This window comes from Amphibalanus amphitrite, unplaced genomic scaffold (assembly GCF_019059575.1).
Source record: "Amphibalanus amphitrite isolate SeventyFive unplaced genomic scaffold, NRLGWU_Aamphi_draft 000157F_arrow, whole genome shotgun sequence".
Lineage (NCBI taxonomy): Eukaryota > Metazoa > Arthropoda > Thecostraca > Balanomorpha > Balanidae > Amphibalanus > Amphibalanus amphitrite.
In genome coordinates this window covers 714,657-735,378 of record NW_024881652.1, presented here as the reverse complement: position 1 = coordinate 735,378, position 20,722 = coordinate 714,657, and the positions used below count along the sequence as shown (strand labels likewise).

The 20,722-nt window shown below is 51.7% G+C and overlaps 2 protein-coding genes across 2 annotated transcripts in view; one reads left to right on the top strand and one right to left on the bottom strand.

The window, feature by feature from the left end:
- The first annotated feature begins 938 nt into the window (after window positions 1–938).
- LOC122383185 lies at window positions 939–12,261 on the top strand. The gene is made up of 2 exons (XM_043369346.1): window positions 939–4,362; window positions 12,152–12,261. Exons 1-2 carry the CDS (start codon window positions 939–941, stop codon window positions 12,259–12,261), a joined length of 3,534 nt encoding a protein of 1,177 aa, XP_043225281.1.
- Window positions 12,262–19,028: 6,767 nt separating this feature from the next.
- The window catches only part of LOC122383176 (mucin-19-like), a 41,814-nt gene continuing 40,120 nt past the window's right edge, over window positions 19,029–20,722 (bottom strand). The window contains exon 10 of the mRNA XM_043369340.1: window positions 19,029–19,741. The gene's annotated coding sequence lies outside the window, so the exon portion shown is untranslated. The remainder of the gene's footprint in view (window positions 19,742–20,722) is intronic.

The following is a 20,722-nucleotide window of genomic DNA, read 5'->3' as shown; positions in this document are numbered from 1 at the left end:
TAGAGCTACAGCGCCGCGGAAAAGCGCATTCGATAGCCCTATTAACGCCCTTTCTGAGTAATTCTCTCAGATTTGACCTAAATTCAACGGTTTTGCCTGCAGGGGGCAAAAACTGCAAAAATAGCCGATTTTTTTCGGAAACAGTTTTTCTGCAATAACTTTTGACCCAAGCCCTGTACGAGCTTACTTTTACCGTCATCGTGTTCCTCTCGTCAAGACGCATCGAATGAACTATAACTTGACCTTGAAAGGTCAACTTGAAAATTTGACCTCAGGTCAAGGTCATGACCTGACCGGAAAGGGTCATGTTGCATATCAGTCGATCCGTATCGTCGAGCTGAACACATCTAAGGCGTTTTCATCGCTCTAGCATGCCTCTATCAAAAGTTATTTGCGAAAAAACTGTTAGATACCATTCGTGACCTAAGATGACCTCAGGGCATAAACAAGGGTCACGGACGCCATTTTCATGTTCAGTGTGTCTAAAACACTTGTAATTCGGTGTTTAGGAGTGTTTATAATGTCTTTCGTCCAAAAGAGGCGCATTTCAATTTTCTCCCATTGACTTATAATGGGGAGGTCGCAAAATTGACCTGACCTTAGGTCATCGATATCAAAATTCTGAGATATACATTTTGTACATGCTATTGCTCTTAGCAATCGCTGAAAGTTTCAAAGCGATCGGTCACTCGGTGTAGCTATGACAGACATTGAAACTTTTTATGAGGTGAGGTCACTTCAAGTGACCTGGTGACCTGACCTTGAATGACCTTGGTCTGAAATTTTCACAACATGTGTAGAATTGATGTATGATAAGGTGTACCAAAAACGGCGGCGCTCCGCGCCGCCGTTTTTGAGATATTCGCGAAAAACCACAAGGGGGGGTGTTCAAACACCCCCCCCCAGCTGGGCGCGGGTTAAACGTGTCAGCCAAGTTCATGGACTGCACGGTGGCAAAGGAGGAATGGCCGCACCTGGCCGACCTGGATCTCCCCAGCGCCACCCGCGACCCGGTGGAGGTGCTCCTGGGGACGGACGCCATCGAACTAATTGTGCCACGGGAAGTGATTGAAGGGCCGCCGGGGACGCCGTGCGCGGTAAAAACCCTGCTGGGATGGTCAGTGACCGGGCGAGTGCCGGGGCGTTCCATGTACGAACAAGGTGAACACGCTGTGCACCATGTACGTGTCAGTGACGAGAGGAGTGCGCTCATCGAACTTCAGAATCAAGTAAAGCTGTTCTGGACGACCGAGGCTTTCGGTACAAAGTACGAGAGTGCACAACTGCACTCGAAAGCAGATCAGAGAGCCATGTCCATTCTGGAGAGCGTCACGAGACAGATCGGCGACCGATACGAGACCGGTCTCCTGTGGCGTGATGACGAGGTGCAACTCCCAGACAACCGTCAGACTGCTCTTACGCGTCTGAAGGCGGTGGAGAGACGCCTGGACCGAGACCCTGACCTCTGTCGGTCGTATCGAGACACGATGAGCGACTACATCACCCAAGGTCACGCCAGCAAGGTCAGCGGAGAGCAGCGCACGCACGGGCGGACGTGGTATCTGCCCCACCACGCCGTTCAAAACCCGAACAAGCCAGGGAAGGTGCGTGTCGTGTTCGACGCGGCGGCGAGGTGTGGTGGCACGTCACTGAACGACAATCTCATCACTGGACCCAACAATCTGAACTCACTCGCCGGTGTGCTCATGAGGTTCCGACAGGGCCGCGTGCCGATCGCGTCTGATGTGAAACAGATGTTTCACCAGATAGCCGTCCGTGCTGAGGACCGACAGGCACAGCAGTTTCTCTGGCGTGATATGGACATGACGAAGGAGCCAGAGACGTATCAAATGAACGTGGTCATCTTTGGTGCAAAGTCATCACCAAGCACGGCCACCTACGTGCTGCGACGGTGCGCAGAAGACGGCAGAGACAAACACCCCCGGGCGGCCGACAAGGTCGTCAGCCGCTTCTACATGGACGACTACCTGGACTCCGTCGACACCGAGAGTGAGGGACGCGAGCTTGTCAACTCGCTCAACTCTCTGCTGAGCGCCGGCGGCTTCCACCTGACAAAATGGACGAGCACGTCAGACGTGGTGCTGAAGGACGTGGCGCCTGAGGACAAGTGTGAGGAGTCACGCGACCTTGACCTGACTGGTGAGAACAGATGGATGAAGACGCTGGGCGTTCACTGGTGTGCTCAGGATGACCAATTCAGGTTCAAGGTCAAGAAGGTCGACAGTGGGAACACCAAGCGTTCCATCCTGAGCATCACGTCAGCAGTGTTCGACCCGCTGGGCATGTTGGCTCCGTTCATTGTCCGCGCCAAATGTCTCATCCAAAGGATCTGGCTCGGCGGATGGGACTGGGACGAGGCCATCAGCGACAGTGAACTCCTCGCTCAGTGGCACAGCTGGCAGCTGGAGCTGAACGACGTGGACCGTGTACGAGTGGGCCGCTGTTATCGCCCTGACGACAGAGCAGCCATAAACTGTCAGCTGCACGTGTTCGGTGACGCCTCTGAGAATGCGTTTGGTGTGGTGGCGTATCTGCGGTTCGAGCTCGAGGACGGCACCGGCCACTGCAGCTTCGTGATGTCCAAGGTGCGCGTCGCGCCCATCAAACAGCTCAGCATACCTCGGCTGGAGCTGCAGGCCGCTGTCATGGCCGTCCGCGTGGCTGACACCATCAAGGCCGAGCAAGATATGGCCATCCACGAGACCGTCTTCTGGAGCGACTCGTCCACCGTGCTCCAGTGGATCAACAGTGAGAGCAGGCGGTTTAACACCTTCGTCGCAAACCGCATCGCCGAGATCCAGGACGCCTCGGATGTGACTCAATGGCGACACGTGCCAGGGCCACTGAACCCAGCGGACATATGCAGCCGAGGCTGCTCGGTGGCGGAGCTGGCACCCGGCGGAGTGTGGGTTCAAGGTCCCGCCTTCCTGTGGCGCCGTTCCCAGGACTGGCCCGCCGCGCCGCCCCGCCCGACAGAGCGCCGGAGAGACGAGGAAACGGCCGAAATGAGGGTAACAGCCTGCGCCACTGGGGCAACGGAGCCGGTCATAAACCCCAGCCGGTTCTCATCATGGCTCAGGCTGCTGCGTGTGACAGCGTGGGTGCGTCGCTTCGCTCACAACAGCCGCAGCCGAGCGACTGCTGATCGGCGGACGGGACCGCTGACTGCGGAGGAGCTGAGGGAGGCTGAGCGTGTCTGGCTGCTCAGCGCACAGGCCGAGCAGTTCGGCGATGAAATCGCAGCTCTCCAGCACGGAAGGCGGCTTCCATCAAACAGCCGCCTGCACCAGCTGACCCCCTTCCTGGACTCGACCGGCCTTCTAAGAGTGGGGGGCCGGCTCCGACACGCCCAGATGGACTTCGAGGTCAAGCACCAGGTGATTCTACCCGCACGCGGAGACGTCACTCGGCTGATCATCACCGACCGACACAAGAAGCTCGCCCATTCTGGCGCGGAGCACGTGCTGACCCACCTACGGCAGCAATTCTGGGTCGTCTGTGGCAGAGCCGCAGTGAAGCGGTACACACGTGCCTGCATGCTGTGCCGGAAACGGACAGCCCGGCCAGCGCCGCCGCTGATGGGTGACCTACCGGCCTTCCGAGTGGGCGAGCCGGCCCCGGTCTTCACTCGCGTGGGAGTGGATTTCTTCGGGCCGCTGATGGTGAAGAAGCAGCGCAAACGAGAGAAGAGATATGGCTGCCTGTTCACCTGCCTGTCAACTCGAGCAGTCCATATCGAACTGGCTCACTCACTAGACACGGACTCGTTCATTATGGCTATGCGACGAATGATGGCGAGACGGGGCAACGTCAGCCTCGTGTGCTCGGACAATGGCACAAACTTCCGTGCTGGTGAGCGGGAACTGCGGCAGGCGCTGCAACAGTGGAACCAGACAAAGATAGCAGACACGCTGTCCCAAGAAGGAGTTGAGTGGAGGTTCAACCCACCAGGAGCGCCGCACTTCGGTGGCGTGTTTGAGCGCCTGGTCCGCTCGGCCAAACGCGCACTGACGACCGTGCTGGGAGACCAAGTCGTGGACGATGAGACGCTTCGAACGGTGGTCACCGAAGTAGAAGCGCTCCTGAACGGCCGCCCGCTGACCTACATCAGCACCGACCCGGGCGACTACCAGCCACTCACGCCCAATCACTTCCTGATCGGGCGCGCGTCTCCCCAGCTGCCGCCCGGCGTGTTCGTCGACGGTGACCTGTGCGGCCGACGGCGCTGGAAACACGCTCAGGTGTTAATCGACCACATCTGGCGACGCTGGCGACGAGAATACCTCCCGACGCTCACCACGCGGGTGAAGTGGCGCGCAGACACGGCTGGCGTACAGCTCGGTGAGTTAGTGCTGGTGACAGATGACAATCTGCCTCGCGGGCATTGGCCCGTGGGGCGAGTGGTGAGCGTGTTCCCTGGGGCCGACGGTCGAGTGCGGGTGGTAGAAGTGGCCACTGCCACTGGTCGTTACAGGCGGCCAGTCTCTCGTCTCTGCCGTCTCGAGTGCGATGGTGACGGGCAGTAAATGGACTCAGGGGGATAATGTGTGCGCGAGTGGGGCGACTAGCGAGTCTTTTACGACCACCGTGTGCCGCTGCCGAGCAGCGTCGGAGTCTGGACATTTGTGAGTGTTAACTGCGTCCGTCATTCGTGTTAGGTTGACGCGTGCGTGTGTGAGAATGAGCCGCTCATTCTGTTTGCTGTCACTGGTCAATTGTCATTTGTGTTTGGTGTTTAGCCATTAGCCAACAGCTGTGAGCCGTCTGACAGCCCTAAGCGTTCACACTGTCGCAGTGTCGCTCCTGGCTCATTTAGCCGGTCGGCCCTGTACGAGCTAGTAGTTTACGACCTTAGAGTGTAGCAGCCTTAGATTGGGACCGACGCGCGGCGCAACCGATGTAGTTTACAGCCTTAGCTTTAGCGTTCGTTTATTGCTGTACGATACGGACGGAGACGCTGCCTGCGAGCAACTGTTTGTTGTTTCGTTAATGTTTTCTCTCTTACGTTTAGAATTTCCGCGAGCGACGCGAAAATTCGGGCCGGCCATGTTCGAGAGAAAACGTACCGTGCCGCACAGCGACGGCAGCGCGCGGCGGGCACGGCCGAGCCCCGCCGTCCACGTGGTCCTCTGCAGGGCCTGGGGGGTCATCTGGAGCACATGTGTGCTGACCGGCCCCAACGCGCCGGGCCGGCCGCCGCCGGCCGGCTCGGCAGTTCGCGGCGAAACGACGACGACGGCGCGGCTCCGCCGGCGCAACGACGCCGGTGTCGTACGATTCGATTGACGTGCAGTGTGTGACGAGTAATCCAGAAATAGATAGACATTCATCTAAGAACTCTTTTGGTCCTCCGGTTAATGAAACGATACGATCAGCTACGCAATTCTTAGTGAACTGGACGATTACATGAACACTTTGGTCTGCCGTGCTGGGTCAGAGTAAACGACCACGATTCTCACGAACAATCGCTGTACTCCATCTCTGCGGACTGGGTGTGACCGACAGAACATGTCAGTCATCGGCAGCATGTTGATGGTGGTGCCGTTCTATATGATCGCTGTACTCCAGCTCTGTGGACTGGGTGGGACCGACAGAACATGTCAGTCATCGGCAGCATGTTGATGGTGGTGCCGTCCTATATGATCGCTGTACTCCATCTCTGTGGACTGGGTGGGACCGACAGAACATGTCAGTCATCGGCAGCATGTTGATGGTGATGCCGTCCTATACGATCGCTGTACTCCATCTCTATGGACTGGGTGGGACCGACAGAACATGTCAGTCATCGGCAGCACGCTGATGGTGGTGCCGTCCTATATGATCGCTGTACTCCATCTCTGTGGACTGGGTGGGACCGACAGAACATGTCAGTCATCGGCAGCATGTTGATGGTGGTGCCGTCCTATATGATCGCTGTACTCCATATCTGTGGACTGGGTGGGACCGACAGAACATGTCAGTCATCGGCAGCATGTTGATGGTGGTGCCGTCCTATATGATGGCTGGACTCCATCCCTGTGGACTGGGTGGGTCCGACAGAACATGTCAGTCATCGGCAGCATGTTGATGGTGATGCCGTCCTATACGATCGCTGTACTCCATCTCTATGGACTGGGTGGGACCGACAGAACATGTCAGTCATCGGCAGCACGCTGATGGTGGTGCCGTCCTATATGATCGCTGTACTCCATCTCTGTGGACTGGGTGGGACCGACAGAACATGTCAGTCATCGGCAGCATGTTGATGGTGGTGCCGTCCTATATGATGGCTGGACTCCATCTCTGTGGACTGGGTGGGACCGACAGAACATGTCAGTCATCGGCAGCATGTTGATGGTGGTGCCGTCCTATATGATGGCTGGACTCCATCCCTGTGGACTGGGTGGGTCCGACAGAACATGTCAGTCATCGGCAGCATGTTGATGGTGGTGCCGTCCTATATGATCGCTGGACTCCATGTCTGTGGACTGGGTGGGACCGACAGAACATGTCAGTCATCGGCAGCATGTTGATGGTGGTGCCGTCCTATATGATCGCTGGACTCCATCTCTGTGGACTGGGTGGGACTGACAGAACATGTCAGTCATCGGCAGCATGTTGATGGTGGTGCCGTCCTATATGATGGCTGGACTCCATCTCTGTGGACTGGGTGGGACCGACAGAACATGTCAGTCATCGGCAGCATGTTGATGGTGGTGCCGTCCTATATGATCGCTGTACTCCATCTCTATGGACTGGGTGGGACCGACAGAACATGTCAGTCATCGGCAGCATGTTGATGGTGGTGCCGTCCTATATGATCGCTGTACTCCATCTCTATGGACTGGGTGGGACCGACAGAACATGTCAGTCATCGGCAGCATGTTGATGGTGGTGCCGTCCTATATGATCGCTGGACTCCATCTCTGTGGACTGGGTGGTACCGACAGAACATGTCAGTCATCGGCAGCATGTTGATGGTGGTGCCGTCCTATATGATCGCTGTACTCCATCTCTATGGACTGGGTGGGACCGACAGAACATGTCAGTCATCGGCAGCATGTTGATGGTGGTGCCGTCCTATATGATCGCTGTACTCCATCTCTGTGGACTGGGTGGGACCGACAGCCCCGTCGGAGCGGCTGGCTGCGGACGGACGGACCGACACCGACCCTGTTATCAGTGAACTATCGCGGTACCGGGTGGGACTCTCAGCCAGGCTCACCAGGGGGGGGGGCGTAGTTGATCACACTAGGTTATCTCGAAAAGTAAGAAAGGCAGAAAGACGCGGTAAAAAGGAACAGATATCTTCCTATAATTTTTTTCCGAATCATTACCCCACTGTCGGGCCGGTGCTCGTCGTTAGCCGAGCCGGGCCCTGTGGGGTGTTTGAACACCCCACCCTCTTCTAACTCGGCTCCTGAGCCACGTAGCGACCTGCGGTACGCGGTATTCTAAAACGCCCAAAATCAGGATAAAAATACGTTCGTAGTTTCGTAGGTCAGGTCACAGGTCAGGTCACGTGTTGTCATGAAAAGTAAAATGTTGCCTATTTAAACTTTATTTTGAAACACCAACGCATAACTCGGGGATGAATACAGGTGCAGCACCGCAGAAAAGCGCATTCGATAGCCCTTTTACCCGACGGCCGCTGGGCCTCCGTGACACCAGCCGGCCGCTGGGTGCAGCAGTTGCCCCCCTTTAATTCTCCGACGATATTTTTGCAATGGGGAAAGATAGAAAAACCGGAAACTTTGCACTCATACCTATTTCTTAACCCTCGCCGGCCGAGGGGGGGGGGGGCGGGTGCCGCCCCCCCATAGTGTTTTCTCGCGATAGCTCCGAACACGCTGGCGATAAAGAGCTGAAACTTAGCATACCTGCCCTTTGATCCAAGCCACATCGTTTGACACCAACCGCATTTTTGGGTCAGGTCAGGTCACTGACCTATGACGTCATAAGTGAACCTCTGCACGGTCTTCAGATGTCGCAACTTCGCAACGCCCTCACTGCCAGGGGAGATGTCACAGGGAAATGAAACTTGCAGGATCTAGTATCCATTATCCCTCGCCGGACCTATTGGTTTTCTACATACGCCCCGGCCGAGGGGGGGGGGCGGGTACGACCCCCCCCCTCGCCGTTTCGCCCCTGGTGGAGCTAGCGCGTCGCGGAAAAAACGAGCGTGTGCGCCGTTACGAGACGCAGAGATTGGTACCCGATTTTAAGGTCCTAGGTCAACCGGTGACCTCTGAGGTCAGGTCAAGTGCCCAAAGGTACGGTTCCGTTTTTGGTGAATAACTTCGCGGAAAATGGCCGCAGAGCCGCGATTTTGGCAGCATCGTGTTCGCCTTGCTCAGGCGCGTCGAATGATATACTTTTTGTTCGGGTCAGGTCAACTTGGGGTGTTGACCTCAGGTCAAGGTCAGGTCAGCACTCTTAGGTCACGAAGTTGGTCGAAAGGGGTCATGTCGCATATCATTCGATTCGGCAGGTCTTTCTGAGTCCATTGGTGGCTTTCCCGGCTCGCTAGCTCAATTTGATCAAGAGTTATTGACGAAAAACTAATATGACCTTGATGACGTCATAAATGATGTCACGCAAGGTCAACATTGCAAAAGTGACGCATCTAACCTTGCAAGGAGTGCATCAAATCACGATTCTGTGAGCTTGAGATAGTTGGAGATCGTTCCCGGCGCCAGAATAGCAGTTTGAATTTTTCCCCATTGACTTATAATGGTGAGGTCACGAAAATGACCTGACCTCATATGACCTTTAGGAAAAATCCGAGATATACAAGTTGTGAGACTTATAATGGATACTAGATTCTGCAAGTTTAATTTCCCTGTGACATCTCCTCTGGCAGTGAGGGCGTTGCGAAGTTGCGACATCTGAAGACCGTGCAGAGGTTCACTTATGACGTCATAGGTCAGTGACCTGACCTGACCCAAAAATGCGGTTGGTGTCAAAAGATGCGGTTTGGATCAAAGGTCAGGTATGCCAAGTTTCAGCTCTCTATCGCCGGCGTGTTCGGAGCTATCGCGAAAAAAAAAACTATGGGGGCGGCACCCACCCACCCCCCCCCTCGGCCGGCGAGGGTTATGAGTCTCACAACTTGTATATCTCGGATTTTTCCTAAAGGTCATATGAGGTCAGGTCATTTTCGTGACCTCACCATTTTAAGTCAATGGGGAAAAATTAAAACTGCTATTCTGGCGCCGGGAGCGATCTCCAACTATCTCAAGCACACAGAATCGTGATTTGATGCACTCCTTTCAAGGTTAGATGCGTCACTTTTGCAATGTTGACCTTGCGTAACGTCATTTATGACGTCATCAAGGTCATATTCGTTCTGCGTCAATAACTCTTGATCAAATTGAGCTAGCGAGTCGGGAAAGCCACCAATGGACTCAGGAAGACCTGCCGAATCGAATGATATGCGACATGACCTCTTTCGGCCAACTTCGTGACCTGGGGGTGCTGAACTAACCTTGACCTGAGGTCATTACCCCAAGTTGACCTGACCCGAACAAAAAGTATATCATTCGACGCGCCTGAGCAAGACGAACACGATGCTGCCAAAATCGCGGCTCTGCGGCCATTTTTCGCGAAGTTATTCACCAAAACTGAACCGTACCTTGGGGCACTTGACCTGACCTCAGGGGTCACCGGTTGACCTAGTACCTTAAAATCGGGTACCAATCTCTGCGTCTCGTAACGGCGCACACGCTCGTTTTTTCCGCGACGCGCTAGCTCCACCAGGGGCGAAACGGCGAGGGGGGGTCGTACCCGCCCCCCCCCCCCCTCGGCCGGCGCGTATGTAGAAAACCAATAGGTCCGGCGAGGATTAACCGCAAGCCGATGTTTTGTCCAAATTTTGTGTTGATTCCATTTGCAATGACGATACAGTTACGTCAGGAGTCAAATAGAAGATAGGCGTTTCCTAGTTTCCTCACGATATATCCAACATATGATATCAATTTATGTGTAGAACGACTGATAACTCGTCAGGAACTAGTTGAAAGTGTACCAAGATTTGTCAGGACGACAGCAGGTGCTGTTTAGTTAATTTACCATGTTGCGTTTCATGGTCAGCGACATCAGACATGCTACATATAGGAGGGCGACAGCAGTTTATGACGCCAGCACTGCGACGTTATCCTGAGTGCTAAAACCACTAAATTGTCATCAAATAGCTGAATCTGAATAATACCTTAGGTCTATTCAGACGGCAGACCTAGACCTAGGTCTATTCAGACATCTTGAATAAACCTGAATACACCTTAGGTGTTTGTATCGCTCTTCAATGTCTATCAAAAATTATTGCCAAAAAGCTGCTGGGGACCTTTCAGGGCCTGGGATGACCTCGGGGACATAATAAGGGGTGACAGACCTGCAACTTGTCTATTCAGTATGTCAAGTGTACTTACCCGATGTTTGAGAGTGTCTAGAATGGCGTTCGTCCAAAAGTGACGCCATTGAATTATTAGGTATTTTCTTCCATTGACTGATAATGGAGAGTTTGTGAAATTGACCCGACCGTTGATCGCCGATACCGATATTCCGAATATGTAAATTTGTATAGATACTACTACTCTTGCCAATAGCTGAGAGTTTCAAAGCGATCGTTCAGTTGATGAAGCCATGACGAGCTCTCTAACCCGCGCCCCGCTGGGCTATTCAGCCATACGCGCCCTGCTGGGGGGGGCAGATTCTGCCCCCCCCCCCCCTGTCTAACTTCCGAACCGATGGTCGTAGAAAGACGGGGAAAACGGCAATCGAAAGCTCTCAACAAGGCGGATCTTAAGAGCCCAAATTTTTCTGCTTAAGTAGGTCAGAGGTCAGGTCAAGGTCAGGTCAAGGGTACAAAATGCAAGCTTCTACAGTATCGGCCTTGCACCGTAGTTGCCGAAGAATGGATTGAGACTGATTGCCCAAAACGTGTTCTTAGACTACCAAGACAATATTCGTTGCACACAATGCCATTCAAAGGTCAAGGTCAAGGTCAGGTCAGGTCAGGTCAGGTCAGGTCACCAAAAACAAAATATAGAAAAGGGCATGTGCGACACATGTTTTATGGGTCATTTTACTCATGGAATTCAATAGGCACACTCAATAAGTGATATGGACCACCTCTGGGTGATTTTCAGGTCGAGGTCAGGTCAAGGTCAGGTCAAGTGAGGTCAAATTTCGAAGTTGGTTGTTAAGGCCTAAAAAGGTGTCTATCCGATGCAGTTTTTCACGGCGAATCGAATGGTGCTATTTTTGTTTCCGTACGAGGTCTAGAACTTCCAAAAAAAATCATTTTTCAAAAAAATTGTGTGTCGTGACGTCATAAAATTTTGAATAACTCCAACATTTTTGAACCGATTCTTCTAAAAATTGGTATGTAGGTGCACATAGACCACTTCTTTGACATATATTCCGGTTTTTTCGATAAACTCAAAATTTTGGATTTTATAAATATTTTCCCAAAAAAGTCAGTTTTTTGGAAAAATTTTGGCCAAAATCCAAAATTTTCAAAAAACCGAGATAGCCATTTGATAGACAAAGTAGAATCACGTATAACCTTTTTTGTTACGTCTTGATTCCTTTAAAAATGAAGATGTTAGCGGCGTTTGAAATTTTGCCGTTTTTGAGGCGAAAATGGCGAATATGACGTCACTAAAACGTCAATTTCTCAAAAATTTTCCGACGGATTTCGCTCAAATTTTCAGGGAACGTGTCAAATTGATGTATGATAAGGTACTGAAAGTTTGACGTCGCTGGCGTAACGCGTTTAGAAGTTATTGGCGAAAAACGGGAGGGGGGGGGGCAGATTCTGCCCCCCCCCCCAGCGGGGCGCGGGCTAACTTTGTTACGGCCGTAGAAAGCCCCATCACAGCTTTTTTCTGAGGTGAGGCCACTTGGCGTGACCTGGTGACCTGGCCTTAGGCGACTTGGGTCTGGAATTCTCACAACTTGGGCGGAAAAGATGCATGAATTGGTGTACACAAAAAAGCGTTGCTCTGCGCCGTCGTTTTTTACATATCTGCTAAAAATCGCAGGGAGTTGGGCTGCCAAAACCCCCGGGCCAGCGCGGCTGAGGATCATTTCTCGATCTCGTCTTCCAATCCGTCACCAGTCGTCACCTCGTCTCCCAATCCGTCACCAGTCGTCATCCTGTCTCCCAACCCGTCACCAGTCGTCATCTCGTCTCCCAATCTGTCACCAGTCGTCACCGCCAGCAGCAACGGACGAACGGCATTCAACGAGAAGAACTGACCGATAGAAGAGAGAGAGAGAAAGAGAGAGAGAGAGAGAGAGAGAGAGAGAGAGAGAGGGAGAGAGAGAGAGAGAGAGAGAGAGAGAGAGGGAGGGAGAGAGGTCCTGTTCGGGCCATGACCGGGGTCAGAGGTCAGCAGTATTGTCGGCCCCGTGACTGCCAGTGCACCGTGCCTGCAGCCTCCCCCCATTCTTCCCCATTCTCCGGTTGTTTCACGTGACACAGGACAGAGTTCACCAACAGACACACCTTGTTCGGATTAGTGAAAACGGGGTGGCCTTCGCTGGGCATCAGCTATATCGGTACCGGGCCACATATTTCAGTGATGAATTGTCCCTTGGAGAGCCGCTTGCGCCATGCAATGTTTGAACGACGCCGCGTTATCGAGCCCACCTCGGCTGTGCCATCGGCAGTGTCAACAGCACTGAAGAGGTCCCGGCGCGTCGCCAATCTGAAAAGCGGCGGGGAATGCGGCTCCCTGCAATCAGCGTATCAGCTATCGGCCGTCGGCTCTCGGCTATCGTCTGAAGGGCCCCTCCGACGGCCGGCACTAGCCGGAAGTGGTGTCTGAGGTCAAACTCGGGTCACACCTGTGTGACCTCTGGTGTTCCGGAACAGTCACAATTGTGACCCCGGGTTGTCCACACGGCCTGTGTGAAGAGTGGAACAGTGGAACAGTGACCTGACGTGAATGAACCGCTGTATGACGTCATATCGTACGGTGACGTCATAGTTAGGGATCTGGTCATTCCGGCTACATTTTCTGGGGCATGTCTGTTGGTGTAAGGTGTCGACGACTGCTATATCTCTCTCTCTCTCTCTCTCTCTCTCTCTCTCTCTCTCTCTCTCTCTCTCTCTCTCTCTCTCTCTCTCTCTCTCTCTCTCTCTCTCTCTCTCTCTCCCTCTCTCTCTCTCTCTCTCTCTCTCTCTCTCTCTCTCTCTCAGGGGCGTCGTTTTGTATAGGCCTGGTAGGGCCCGAGCCTTACCAATGTTTATTTGGGCCCTACCAATGTTCGCTGAGCCCTACCAATCTTTTGTCACTTATCAGTTGATAAAAAATCAAAATAAACAGATAAGCAAATATTAAATAAGCACATATGCAAGTACATAAATAAGGTTCTAGCCACAGTAGGTGCATGTAGCTGACAATGAGGTTTCACGTGTCTAGGACTCCGGTCCTTAATGGATTTTAAGAGGCTCGAAAACGCAATTGGTTATAGAGGTCCATAACTGCCTCTGAGTCCCGCATACCACGCGACCGCCCCTAATAGACCCCGATCCGTCTCCACACCAGCCGCTGGAGGCCCTACACCGACTTCGGAAGGTGCCGCGGTGCTCCAGAATACTCGAGGGCAGCGCTTTTCGAGGAGCGCTGTGGCCCGAAGGTTTGGACTTTGAATTGTGAAAAACGCCCGCCCGCCGCAAAACGCAAACACCGCAAAACGCGCAAAACGCACGCCCGAAACGCCAACGCAAAGGTCGTAAAAAATAAACAAACGCCCGCCCGCCGCAAACCGCAAATAAAAAAAAACGCAAAAACGCCGCAAAACAATAAAACCGGCCGCATCGCACGCCCGCTAACCGCCAACCGAAAACGCCTAAAAATAGCCCGCCCGCCGCCAAAAAAAACACCGCAAAAAACGAAAAAGCGGCCGCCAACCGCAAACAAATTTAACACCGCAAACGACGCAAAAAAGGAAAACCGCCCGCATCGCCCGCCCGCCCGCCCGCCGCCAAAGAAAACACCGCAAAAAAAACACAAAACGCCCGCCCGCCGCAAAACGTAAACACCGCAAAACTGTAAAACGCACGCCCGAAAAGCCAACGCAAACGGCAAAAAAATCGCCCGACCGCCGCAAACCACACAGAAAAAAACGCCGAAACGCCGAAAAAAATAAAACCGCCCGCACCGCACCGACGCTAACTGCTAACCGAAAACGACTAAAAGTCGCCCGCCAGCCGCCAAACGCAAACACCGCAAATAAGCGCCCGGCCGCAGCAAGATAATAATTTATCAACGACTGGCATACCGCTAGGCTGGTCATTTTCACAAATCAAAAAGATATCTGCAAAAATCTCCTAGATGAAAGCGCCCGATTAAAAAACGGATGGCACGTGCGTGTTCCTCGCCCCCAACTTCCTTCAGGTCAATCGTCATTTGGGTCACTTAACGCATTGACGACCGGCTGGGTGGAACGAACATTGCGCCAAGAAACGTAAGTATATTGTCAAAAAGAATCCCCAGAATGGTGGATCCCAAAAGTTTGAAACTACCACTTTGGCCCGCTGGACGACACCTTAAACAGTTGCCGACCGGATGACACCCATTGTTTGGTCACCCACGCCATAGTATGCATCATGGGTGCGCCGAAATGACCAAAAGTCCCAATTTCCGGTGTGCAGGGTCATTTTCAACGGCACGTGGCACGTGGTTCTGGACTTTTCCGGCCACTTTGCGACATACCCATGGGTAGTGCACCGAATGGTGGTTGATCTGCATGGAAGAAAATGGGGGGTCGTTTGGATCGTTTTTGAGCAATCTGCCGTGGAACGCATTTTTTCATTTTGCCCATTGGCTTAACACGGGAATTTTCAAAGTCACGTGGCACGTGCATCAGATGGTCCGCGGAGGGGAGACCCATACCAGAACGTAGATCACCTGGCCCACTAAAAATCCTGAAAAAATCAGAATTTTTGGAGCAGCCGTTTTCAAGAGCATCAAGTTGTACTGATCTCAGGCAGCTTTTGCCAAATTGTCAGGGAACTCAGATTTGTTTTTCAATAGAAAAACACAATTCTAAAGAATAGTGTTTTAACTATTGACAACAAACCTTCGGTTACAGAATAGGCCATAGGTATATTGATTTGAGTGGGTGATGCAGCCTGATTCCCCAGGGTTCAACGCCAGGTCATTACCGCATCAGACCCCGAAAACTGAAGCTCGTAACTACGAGGGGCGTTCAAAAAGTTTCGGGCCGAACAATGAAGGAGTTGGAATTTTGGCCTGCAAGGCGGTGTGTTAAATGATGTGTTATTGGGATGTCCACTTACGCAAATTAAGTAAGTGGCCATTAATTAAGTCTCTTCTGTGATTGATTCGGGCTTCTATTCGTAGCATAGTTCGCCATTTCGGATAGGATGGGCGACGCCCAGAAGAGAGCAGTGATTCGTTTCATAGTAGTTAGTGCAGAAAAGGCACCAAGCGTTAACCCTCGCCCTGGGCATTTTTCATAACACGGCCTGGCAGGGGGAGGGGTCGATGCGACCCCCCTCCGCTCGTCAACTTTCCAAAACAGGGGCACACAATGGATGATGTGCGTCCATTCGATAAACATCGAGGAGAGGCTATAGGGAAGCTGACGTAAAGTGTGCACCTGATCCGCGACCACGCACCTGCGTACATGGGCGGGATGACGAACAGTGAAGCGATGAGCTTCGAGTTGTTGTCGCATCCACTTTTTTCTCTCCGAACCTTGCACACTCTGGTTAGTGGTTGCCACCTCTTCCCCAACATAAGAAAATTAGCAGCGGCAACCTCGCTAACAGCAGGGAGACGAAATCAGCCGTCTTGGACGTGCAGGATGGGTCCAAAACCCACTTGGTTATGGAGGCCTTGAGGGCTCTCGCGAAGCGCTGCGCGAAATGTGTTTGTCTTAACGGTGTTTATTTGAATAAATGAACTTTTTGGTCTAATGAGTCGATGCTGTATCTCTCTGCTCCTTCATGGTCGGGCCCGTAGCTTTCTGAACGCCCCTCGTACTGTCATCCTTTTATTTTGGCAAGCAGGTCTTTCTAACTATCGTTGTGTTTCCAGTCCTCGTTAGTTGTCGAACCCTTCAATTGGCGTGGGTCTTCAAAACCGTTCCTGGCCCCGCAGCCGTCTTTTTTAGTCGGCTTGGGCCCTCAAAGCTGTTCCTGTCCCCTTTCAGCACAGCCGTCCTTTTAAGTCGATGTGGGCCTCTTTCAGAATGGCGTGCATTCCTCCGACTCTATTGCCTATATAACTGCACGTTTTGTGCATGGCGTCCGGTGTGGACCCAGATTTCCAGTTTTTTTTTTTGTGTTTTTTTTTTAGATTTCGGTTAGTCTTGTCAATGACCAGGGCGAAAAATAAGTGGCCGAAATCCGATGAGAAAGGCAGATTTGGGGGTACCCTACCTTGTAAGCCCCGTCATATATGGCCAGCCGCCGCCTTTGGGCACTACCAATCATTTTCGGAAAACGACACCCCTGCTCTCTCTCTCTCTCTCTCTCTCTCTCTCTCTCTCTCTCTACAAAATCACACATCCTCTCCAAATGTACTAGCCGGAAGTGGTGTCTCAGGTCAAACTCGGGTCACACCTGTGTGACCTCTGGTGTTCCGGAACAGTCACAACTGTGACCCCGGGCGGTCCACACGGCCTGTGTGAAGAGTGGAACAGTGGAACAGTGACCTGACGTGAATGAACCGCTGTATGACGTCATATCGTACGGTGACGTCATAGTTAGGGATCTGATCATTACGGCTACATTATCTGGGGCATGTCTGTTGGTGTAACGTGTCGACGACTGCTCTCTCTCTCTCTCTCTCTCTCTCTCTCTCTCTCTCTCTCTCTCTCTCTCTCTCTCTCTCTCTCTCTCTCTCTCTCTCTCTCTCTCTCTCTCTCTCTCTCTCTCTCTCTCTCTCTCTCTCTCTCTTTCTCTCTCTCTCTCTCTCTCTCTCTCTCTCTCTCTCTCTCTCTCTCTCTCTCTCTTCCCATCTATCTCCTCTTCTCCATGTTCTGATTTATGATGCTGATCTCTCTTTGTTTTCTTTTCAGAGACGGCGATTCACCAGACTTGAACAGAGACGTCACGGACGGAATAGTTCGTCAGCCGCGACCCGAACAAATATGACGTCATTAGTAGTCAGGAACCAACGTCACGGACGGAATAGTTCGTCAGTCGCGACCGGAACAAATATGACGTCATTGGTAGTCAGGAACCAACGTCACGGACGGAATAGTTCGTCAGTCGCGACCCGAACAAATATGACGTCATTGGTAGTCAGAACCAACGTCACGGACGGGATAGTTCGTCAGTCGCGACCCGAACAAATATGACGTCATTGGTAGTCAGAACCAACGTCACGGACGCGATAGGTCGTCATTTGCGACCCGAACAAATATGACGTCATTGGTAGTCAGGAACCAATGTCACGGACGGGATAGTTCGTCAGTCGCGACCCGAACAAATATGACGTCATTGGTAGTCAGGAACCAACGTCACGGACGGAATAGTTCGTCAGTCGCGACCCGAACAAATATGACGTCGTTGGTAGTCAGGAACCAACGTCACGGACGGGATAGTTCGTCAGTCGCGACCGGAACAAATATGACGTCATTGGTAGTCAGAACCAACGTCACGGACGGGATAGTTCGTCAGTCGCGACCCGAACAAATATGACGTCGTTGGTAGTCAGGAACCAACGTCACGGACGGAATAGTTGTCAGTCGCGACCGGAACAAATATGACGTCATTGGTAGTCAGGAACGGAAATTATGACGTCATACATAGTCAGGAATAAATATATTGTCAACACAAGTCTGATATAAAACTAATCACGTCATAACTAGCTGTGAGGAAATATGATGAAGTCGTAACAATGAAGTGCTTACATGATGATGGATCACCACAAATAAGGAGCAAATAGGTATCATGCCAAGCCCTCAAAAGTCGCGAGGAATTTTGATGACGCCTCCAAACAACAGCCCCGACAGATATAATGACATCACGAATAGTCACGAGAAAATGTGATAATGTTACAAAAGCCACAAGCAGCTATGATGAGAACCATCATTGTGTAGTCAATTCAAAACAAGACATACCAGAACAGCAATCTATGTCTTTTCTGGCTGTCTGGGCATTGTCCACCTATCATAGCAGAAAAGCATTTGGAACTCACTCATGTCGATATTTCGAAGTTATGCTATAGCATAACTGTGCCGACGTCATATACGACGTCGGCGCAACGTATCGGCATAAAGTCAACAAAACGTAAAATGACGGACCTTTCGTCAACCTTGCTGACGCACGCCTGTAACGTTGCCATAGCGTCCTGACAACGTTGTACACCAGAACTTACCGAAATGCAACGTTTTGACAACGTTGTACCAACGACATCCGTGAGCTGGACAGGACCCTGAAACCCAATGACAACTTCACTGTACCAAGTTCTAGCAGCGCCCAATTTTTACGACCTTTGGGTCATTGACTTGACCTATAAAATCAACCAATGAACTAGGTCATGGATGAATCTGCGTAGAATCGGCCTCCTCTCGACAAATAATACAATATGCTCGTTTTTTTGCGAAGTTTTATATTCGTTAGCAAAGTATCGCTATCCAGTATTGTTATCTGCCGTTACCGACCGTTAATCTACTGGATATTGCCGAAAAACGGTTATGGGCAGATTCTGCACCCCCCCCCCCCCCACCGGCGAGGGTCAGCGTAGCAAAAGAACGCATGAAAAAAAAAACGATAGAACTTGCATGTATTTATTGTGAGCAATCTCAAGCAGCAAAAGCATTATCATGTGATTGAAGTATAGAACTCTTGTCCTGTAAGAAAGCAAAAAAAAAAAAAACGCGTAGCTCATTTACCTTTCTCTGATACAGGTGTCCTAAAATTATGTCTCGTTTGCATACTTTCGCGCTCATAAATCATTCACACATTTGTAGACAATGTGGGAAAAGCCAATTATCCCTTATCCCTATCGCCGTGCATAATATCGGCACTTAGCCATTAATTACACTTGTTTCTCACGTCAAACAGTTTCTATCAAATTTACACCCAACAGCAAATTTCAACAGCACACACCATGTGATTGTACAGTCTCTCACAAAAGTACCGATACACAGACAATGTGAGGGGCGGAGAACCGCCGGCTAAGCTCGCCCCGCCCCCTTCCCCTCGCTATCGTCATCCATTCCCAGGTCAGGGGGTTCGGTGGCGCTCAAACTTGGCAGTCCTCCCTCGGTCGGGTTTGTTGACACCGCTGCCCCGTGTATCGATACGAGACACTGAGCGCACTAATAGCTATTCAGTTTTCACAGGCGCCGTTCGAAATGTAAAGGACATATGGTGCGTTCATTCTATCGATTCCGTAGAGCAGGGTGCTCTAAGGGATAAGGCTGGATAAGGCAGCATGATCATCTAACTGTGTATCTTATCCATATTTTTGTTCCCTAAGTCACACAATATCTAATATTGCTCACATCATTTGAATGATTTTCACCGAACTATCACGTCATTGTTTTTCATCATACATGATACAGGAAACGCATAAGCAGAAGCAGCATAGTAAGAACAAGCAGGCGTTATGTTCGACCCCACCGTGTTCACCCGGTGCTGAAGGAGCGCAGCTTCACCTGCTGTTGGAGATAAAGCCCGGCAGACTGTCGTCCCATTTGTCCGTCACCTCGGCGTCTTGTGATGAGCCAATCAGAAGGGGGAACGAGCCTGCCGGCACCGGGTTGGAATGTGACGTTACATGGGGAGAAAATGGACTTATTACGCCAAACAGGAACAATATGTGCGATATGACGTAGCGGGAGAATGCCAAAGTGACGTCACAGCGGCAATACACTGATTAGACATAATGACGTTACGAAGACATAAGACATTATGACGTCGCTGGACAAGTTCGTTAAAATAACCGCGATATTAACAAAAAATAAAAATAAAAACACTTCGGGATGGTTAGCGTTAGAGTAATGTCTCTATTTGTGTGCTGAACACAGTTAAACCAAGGGCTGACGACTTACAATTGCTGTGTTATCGATATACCTTCTACAGCATGCTTAGGAACATGACATCCTACACAATTCCTCCCAGGGCTGCGGAGTCGGAGTCGGAGTCGGAGTCGGAGTCGGTCGGAGTCGACAGTTGTGACCGGAGTCGGAGTCGGAGTCGGGTCGATTTTAGAAACCCGAGCCGGAGTCGGAGTCGAAGTCGCCGAAAATCTGTCGACTCCGCAGCCCTGCTAGGTCTGCGGAGTCGGAGTCTGAAGTTGGAGTCGGTCGGAGTCGACAATTCTGCCCGGAGTCGGAGTCGGAGTCGGAGCTGGTTTTTGAAAGCCGGAGTCGGAGTCGGAGTTGGAGTCGCCGAAAATCCATCGACTCCGCAGCCCTGATTCCTCCTATACCTACCTACCTACTACAGTGACCGCTCGCACCAATGACCTCTGAAGTCTGGACGTCCTGATCTCGTACACACCCATCAGAACTCACCACCGCTGGTCGTTACAACAGCGATACGTATAGGGGGCACACATTTCATATTTAACGACAATTTACTGTGACTGAAGCTAACTGGCCGTTGTTGTCCGTCTATTGGTAAGCAATTGTAGAGTTTATCCATGGTAGGCTGCTGCCATCTGGTGGTGAAACCACTGTGTATGGTGCTGCCACCTGTGTGTTCCCTCCTGTCTATGGAAGGGAC